At 44.5% G+C, this 7,235-nt stretch overlaps 1 protein-coding gene across 2 annotated transcripts; it reads left to right on the top strand.

The window, feature by feature from the left end:
- The first annotated feature begins 609 nt into the window (after positions 1-609).
- On the top strand, positions 610-5,925 carry LOC308470819 (claudin-34-like). Of its 2 annotated transcripts, none has more exons than XR_013982666.1 (2): positions 610-3,250; positions 3,966-5,925. XR_013982666.1 is itself a non-coding variant. In XM_080994287.1 (2 exons), the coding sequence occupies exons 1-2, from the start codon at positions 2,700-2,702 to the stop codon at positions 4,963-4,965; spliced, it is 1,038 nt and encodes a 345-aa protein (XP_080850413.1). In that variant the 5' UTR covers positions 2,583-2,699; the 3' UTR covers positions 4,966-5,592. The 2 variants fall into 2 exon arrangements, 1 of the variants encoding a protein (XP_080850413.1); XM_080994287.1 differs by having other exon boundaries at positions 2,583-2,737; positions 3,966-5,592.
- The last annotated feature ends 1,310 nt before the right edge of the window (positions 5,926-7,235 follow it).

The raw sequence follows: 7,235 nt of genomic DNA on the forward strand, positions 1-7,235 counted from the left end.
CAAGAATTTGCTTCAGCTCACCCTCTTAATGGAAGAGCAAAAGCTATGTGTGTGTCATTCTCAATCAGTCTACTTTCAGGACTGATTTTAGAAGCCTCTTATATCAGGCCACATGGTCACTGGAGGTGGCCCCATCATGCAGACGTGACTATCCACACAGGGACCATCTATTTTTATTTTTTCCTGATACTGGATTTTAAGTTACAGTTACATCTTTTAAAACAGCTGTCCGTATATCGCACTGTATTCCACCTGCCTTCCAAAGGAACACGTGGCTCTCCCCACATAGCGGGTTAGGTTGAGACTGCTGATCCAAAGTGATCAGTAATTGTTACGGTAATTACAATCCTGCTTTCCCTTGTACCAGCTTACCTTGACTTCAGTAAGGCCTTTGAAAAGGTCCCCCATGATATTATTGCAAAAAAGCTAGTAAAATGTGGGCTAGACAAAGCTACTGTTAGGTGGATTTGTAATTGCTTGACGGGCTGAACCTAAAGAGTGCTCATCAGTGGCTCATCTTCATCCTGGAAAAAAAATGACTATTGGGGTTCCACAAGGTTGTGGCAGCTAAGAACGCCAATGCAATTCTGGGCTGCATCAGTAGGAGTATAGTGTCTAGATCATGCGAAGGAATGCTACCACACTATTCTGGTTGGTCAGACCACACCTGAAATACTGTGTCCAGTTCTGGGCACCACAGTTGAAGAAGGATATTGTCAAGCTGGAGCATGTCCATGTCTATTGATGATATCCTATAACATGAAAAAACGATATCCTATAACATTAAAAGGAAAAAATCCCAAATTTGTCTATTTATTCAAGGCACTACCAATAAACACTCCTCCAGAGAAATGAAAGAGCTGACCAGAAATGTACATCTATGAGTACACATAGGAAAGAAATCCAGAAGAGGAACAAGCTAAAGGGAACAAGGACACAAATGCTAGAGAACACGTAAAAGTGGCCTCCATGTGATTCCCTTCAACCGTAAAGAGTAAACTATCAAATCCAGATCCACACAGATCTCTACAGTTTGTTCAGGGCATCGGGAACTGTAGTTTCTTTGGGGCTCTGGAAAGCGCAGTGTGCCAAGGGAGCTGAGAACTGTAGTTTAAGGGTGCTGGGACCTGTAGCTCCCAGGATGTGCATATGCACACGTTTGCTTTAAACGCTATTCCGCAACCCAAAAGAAGGTTTATCATGAGGACTATGCTCTTGTGCACGGAAATGAAATTACAAAACCCTTGGTTTTTATATTTTTTAAAAATTGACAGTGTAGGTTTGCTTGGAAGGGACTTGAGTGTTGTGATGTACCAGGTTGCTTATAAGTGCATATCTATATAACATATGGGACTAAAGGGGGTGGGAAATATGTCTATGTCTGAACTGTAGTTAAATGCGGAGAAAATATTTGCGGTTCCTGCGGAACCTACGGGGGGGGGGCACATCTTTAAAGTTCTTAAATGTTACAAACATTATGCATGAACCTATCCTTTTGACTTGACAGCTCAGGGAAGATACCAAGCTTTATGAATCCTATAAAATCAACCCCTTTGCCAAGTTCCTCCATTCCAGCACCATTTTGCCCTTGGAAAAAAGACTCTTTCCCCTTCCACCTCCCCAAGCTTGAAGACATGGGTACACACCTCCTGCCCCAGGAAATTCCTAGAGGTGGCAATTGCTGGGCTCCTTGTTCTCCAAGGGAAAAGGGAAGCCAAATCTCATCCCCAGACTTGCCTCCGGCTCCAGACATGCCAAGGAAGTTCTGTTGTACTTTGGGTGGTGGGTACTTAAGACATGTTTGCCTATGATGCTAAGCTAATACTGTACTTGGGTGTTGCCCTGACATAGCTGCCTATGCTAATCTTGTGTAAGCCTCCCCTTTTGTGACATGTTAGTGATGTAGCAATGATGGATTGATGATGCTGTGCAAACTGTATTCTGACACATGGTGGGAAAGTTTTCAAAGTCAGTGTGGCCCCATGCTCTGGGTTCACTGGCTGCTGTTGAACCTGTTGCGCAACAATAAAGGTTCTGCGTCTACTGACTGCTCTTTTGCTCCAAATTGCTTGCTTTCTGGAATTTCCTTCTTTTACTGACCACATGGACCTGCAGGGGGACTTGTATCCCGACAAGCTGGGCTGTTGAGTAGTCTCTCAACCCGGAATTTTCCTTAACAGTGTGGAACCTCTAATGGAGCTATCTCCCCACTCCCCCCCCCAAAAAAATATTGTTTCTTAGACTGTCCCTGTGGCTGGCTTTTTGTTCTTTTAAGAAAAGCACATTTCACATCAAATTTAGCTGTGGATGAAGCTGGGGGAAGGGAGGGGTCACTCTCTCTCTCCTAAACCTCTCCTGTCCACCACCACCCTTTTCTGGGCACAATTATTTTAGACAGTCCACCCCTATTTCGTTCCTATGCAGAGATAATGCCCAATATGCTGCTATTACTATTACTATTACTATTCTTAGCTATGCAATGGTCATGGGGCGTAATTCACAGGAAATGTGTGGCTTACTGTGTTTATTTTTTTAAAAAAGATCTGTTTGCAAAAGGTGTGTATAGAAAATCAACCAATCAATTAGTAATTTGGAATTCTCAGAGATTTGGGGGGGGGGGCCTGTTAATAGATGCTGCGATATGGTACCATGTGGTCCCAGTGCAAAGGAAAAGAGCTAAGATCTTCTCCCTTACTATAATGTCCAAACAAGATGTGATGGGGAAGAAGAATGAGAGGTTTGTAAGGAGTCTTCAATAATTTTGCCAAGGCAATTGTTATGGTTCAGGGCCTCATGCTATTAGCCTTTCTTGTACATGGAGATCCTTTATGAAATGCATTCAGGCCCATCAAACAAATCTGTGCTGAGATACACATACTGTATCACCATTTTTACTGCTGGAACTGCTCTGAATCTGACTTCTGGAAGAACGCGTTTTAACTGCACAGTGTCCTGGAATAGACACTCTGTATTGGGAAAGAAAGGAACTGAGTTCCCTCCCATTTTCCACTTTCCTGATGTTCCAAATGACCAGTACCCTGGAGTTATGATTTGTGTTGTTGTCAGGATTCTAACTGGACTGTAACTGACCTAAGAATTCTGCAGAGCAGTTGCTGCTGTGGCTGGCCGGCTGCTCAGGCGAACGTCAGCTCAGTGGCCAACAGCTCAGTCTTCCTAAGGCTCAGGAGCACCTAGCAAATACTTGCTCCATTCCTGGCACGCTAGTCTCTAGCTGAGGAACGCATTTCACGTAAGTTTATGGATTAAACATTCCTCACTATGCCGTCAGGTGTGTTTATGCTCAGTGGGAAAGGATAGCTGCAGTAAAGGTAAAGGGACCCCTGACCATTAGGTCCAGTCGTGACCGACTCTGGGGTTGCGGCGCTCATCTCGCTTTATTGGCCGAGGGAGCCGGCATACAACTTCCGGGTCATGTGGCCAGCATGACTAAGCCCCTTCTGGCGAACCAGAGCAGCGCACAGAAACGCCGTTTGCCTTCCCGACGGAGCGGTACCTATTTATCTACTTGCACTTTGAAGTGCTTTCGAACTGCTAGGTTGGCAGGAGCAGGGACCGAGCAATGGGAGCTCACCCCATCGCGGAGATTAGAACCACCAACCTTCTGATGGGCAAGTCCTAGGCTCTGTGGTTTAACCCACAAAACAGCAAAATCATGAGCAGCTTCCCATCCACAACAGGTTGCTGAGGTTCTGGCCATTTTCACAGGAACAATGCAACAGTAGATTAAATCAGTAGCAGTGTGCTGGAAGAAAGTCTGAGTTGCGGCTTCTCTGGATCAGACGTCTTTACCTAACCAGGGGGTGGGAGAGAGCAGGGGAACTCTTTCTTTTGCTGCTTCTTTCTGTGAATGGAAGGAAGAATGCAGGAGGAAGGATGTCCTTCAATGACTAGACATGCTTGTTATTCCCTCTCTCACTGCATCTTGTCTTCTCTTTTGTTTCCAGGATGTCTGCCAATGTCTTCCTGGGTCCCCTCCTGGCCAAACCCCCCCTGCGGGTGAAAGAAGGCTCCCTAGTGGTCAGGTGGCTGAGATTCGTGTCCTGCCTCCAATTATCCGCATTCCTAATGGATATTTTGGCCTTGCCGATGTGCATTGTGTCAACACTCAGTGTCAACTGGAGAGTGTGGCGTGTGGAAAACGTCAAGGGAATCGGCTCTGGAAACATCTGGATTGGAATCTGGGATGCCTGCTTTTGGAAAGACCCTTCTAACGACGGCAACTCTTATTACCATTGTGAAGATCTCAGTGAGCAATATCCAACCCTCCCGAGGGAAATTTTTATTGCTCAGGACTTAATGGTCTTAGCTGCCGTTATGAATTCAGCGGCCCTAGTACTACAGTCATTCGCCCTTTACAATGTGCTCGAGCCCGGAAAACACAAGGATTTTCTCTTAACCTTTTTTGGGCTTGGAGCTCTGCTGAACTTATCTGCAGGAATACTCATCCTGATTTCTGTGGTATGGAACATGTCTGCTGTCTTACATAATGGGAAAATTGACTTCCCCGAAACTTTTGAATTGCCTCAAATTCCCAGCGAGCAGCATATTGGACCTTCTATTTATCTAGGCTATATCGCTGCGGGTTTCCAGCTGCTGAGTGCAGCATTGGTTGGGATTGAGAGATGTTGCATCAGGACCACCACAACAGATACATCTCTAATAGAAACTGTAGTGGTGATTACCCCAGGAAGTGCAGTGAATAGCGAGAGTCTAACTACTTGTTCGAAGTGTGGTTCTTTGCTAGATCTGGTAATTCAAGAGAAATCCTCCACAGTGGAGATGGAGGAAAGCTGTGCACGTGATCTTGTCATTCCTGAGGAATCCTGTGCAGTAGAGATGGAGGAAAGCCGTACGCCCCAAAGCTCACCTGAAGGACATCAAAGTCCACCTGAAGTCCCAAAACATACTATTATACATGTTATACCCTACAACAGGGAGTCGTAAACTATCAGATCCAGATCAACGCAGATCGCTCCATACACGGATGGATCTGCGTGGATCAGGATATGATAGTTTTGTTTTGGGACTTCAGGTGGGCTTTGATGTCCTTCAGGTGAGGAGGCCTCTTTTTTATGACTAGTAGTTATTTATTTATTTATTTTTTAAAGATTTTCTTGATTTACAAAAGTGTGCAATGTCTCTCTTTCATGTTTTTTTCCCCATGTAACATTTTTATAAACCATTTTCATTTGTTGAGACATTAGGAAGAAAAGGGGAAATAGGTGGAGGGGGGGAACGATGGGTGGGGGTGGGGTCGGGTGGCGATTTTTCTATTTTACTTACTATACGTAGGGTTTGGTGTTAGCATTGTTTGTGCAGGTTCTTTGCTGTTTGCTTGTAATTAATAAACCAATTAATAAACCAATATTAATTAAAATATTGACTCTGTTCGCATGATCTTGGCCGGTCTTAATGCACGCTCTCGTCCCGTTTTTCAGAGCCTCCTCCAGAGCAGACCCACTAAAGCCTAACCGGTGGGTCTACTCCTGTGTAGGATTCAGTTCTTGATAATTGTGCACTTGGGTCTGGGTTAAAGGCGGATCTACACGGATCCTCATGGATCCTCCACTTTTTAAAAAATAACTCCAACAAATGCAGTGTCAAATCCCACCTGGAAGGCCTACAGACTGGACTATCAAAAACGTGGATGCAGCACCACAAAAACATGGATCCGAGGCATGGATCCTCATGAATTCATATGATTTTTATAGTGAAACAAAATAAAAACACCATGATACTGTAGACCACTTTTTAGTCTGTAAGCAGAACCAAAGAAATCACGCATCCACTGTTTCGTGCTGCCGAAATGGAGCCAAAACATGGTTAAAAAACACGCATCCTGATGAATCCTCCTGATTTTTGCATTAGATCAGGCCAAAGTCACCATCAGATCAAACATCATGGCCATGGGCACAGCATGCAACACAAAAATCCCAGATGCATGGCTTCCTGGTGACACCGTAGCCCAAAAACGTGGTTTTGAAGCCCGGATCCTCATGGATCCTCATGCTTTTTGCATTGGGCCAATCCAAACTCACCGTCAAATCACACATCATGTCTAGGGGCACAGCCTGCATCACAAAAAACTCAGATCCACGGCTTCCTGGTCATACCGTGGCCAAAAACGTGGTTTTGAAGCACGGATCCTCATGATTTTTGCATTGGGCCACCCCTAAATCACCATCAAATCACACGTCATAGCCAGGGGCACAGCCTGGACCACAAAAAAACTCGGATCCACGGATTCCTGGCCACTCCAGGGCCCAAAAACGTGGTTTTGAAGCACGGATCCTCATGGATCCTCACACTTTTCACATTGGGGCTCCCCAAACTCCCCGTCAAATGACACATCATAGCCATCAATGAAAAGACTGATGTCCATCATAACAGAGTTCTACCTTTTGGGTAAAATTTATAAACTATTACTCAAATATGACACCGAGCCCGAACAAGCAAAACCTTATATGACAAAATGGATGCAAAATTTTTAAGAGCAGTTTACAGTGGAACAATGAGAACAATTATGAATAAAGGAATAACATTTACTGCAAGTTAAGCCCTAAAACAAAATTGGTACAGTGGAACCTCGGGTTGCAGACATAACCCGTGACTGAGGCACGTCCGCAACCCACAGCGTTCGCATCCTGAAGCGCCACGCCTGCACAGGCGCAGGCGCAATTTGGCGCTTCTGCGCATGTGCGAGTGGCGAAACCCAGGAGTAACCCGTTCCGGTACTTGCAGGTTTCCCGCGATCCGCAACCCAAAAACACGTAACCTGAAGCGGCCGTAACATGAGGTATGACTGTACAAAAATGTTCTTTCAATGGTATATAACTTTGAAAAATATACAAAAGATGAATAATGCAATGAATGGACATTGCTGGAAATGTGATAGACCTTAAGGAATCTTCTTCCATTTATGGTGCACTTGTGAAAAGACCAAAAAGTTTTGGAGGAAAGTTCATTTCGAAATGAAAAAATGTAAAAAAAACCCCTAAATTTGCATTGGACCCCAAAACTATGCTGTTGGGAATGACTCCTTCAGCTACTGTATTGTGAAATCGTCAGTGGAACTATTTAGTTATATGACCATAGCAGTTAGAGTGGTGTTGGCTAACATGTGGAAATCTGACATATGTCCTGAAATAGATGCATGGAAAGAGGAACTATCAGAATATGCAGTAATGGCAAAACTTGCCAATTTAGTAAATAAT

Source organism: Podarcis pityusensis (genome assembly GCF_964106645.2).
Source record: "Podarcis pityusensis genome assembly, chromosome: 2".
NCBI classification, from domain to species: domain Eukaryota; kingdom Metazoa; phylum Chordata; class Lepidosauria; order Squamata; family Lacertidae; genus Podarcis; species Podarcis pityusensis.

What these genes read in the sequence shown, in the direction of transcription:
- LOC308470819 (XM_080994287.1), top strand. Translation starts at nt 2,700, where the DNA reads ATGTCCAAACAAGATGTGATGGGGAAGAAGAATGAGAG. An exon ending in ATGGGGAAGAAGAATGAGAG is followed by an intron (nt 2,738 to 3,965) that starts GTTTGTAAGGAG and finishes TTTTGTTTCCAG; the next exon opens with GATGTCTGCCAATGTCTTCC.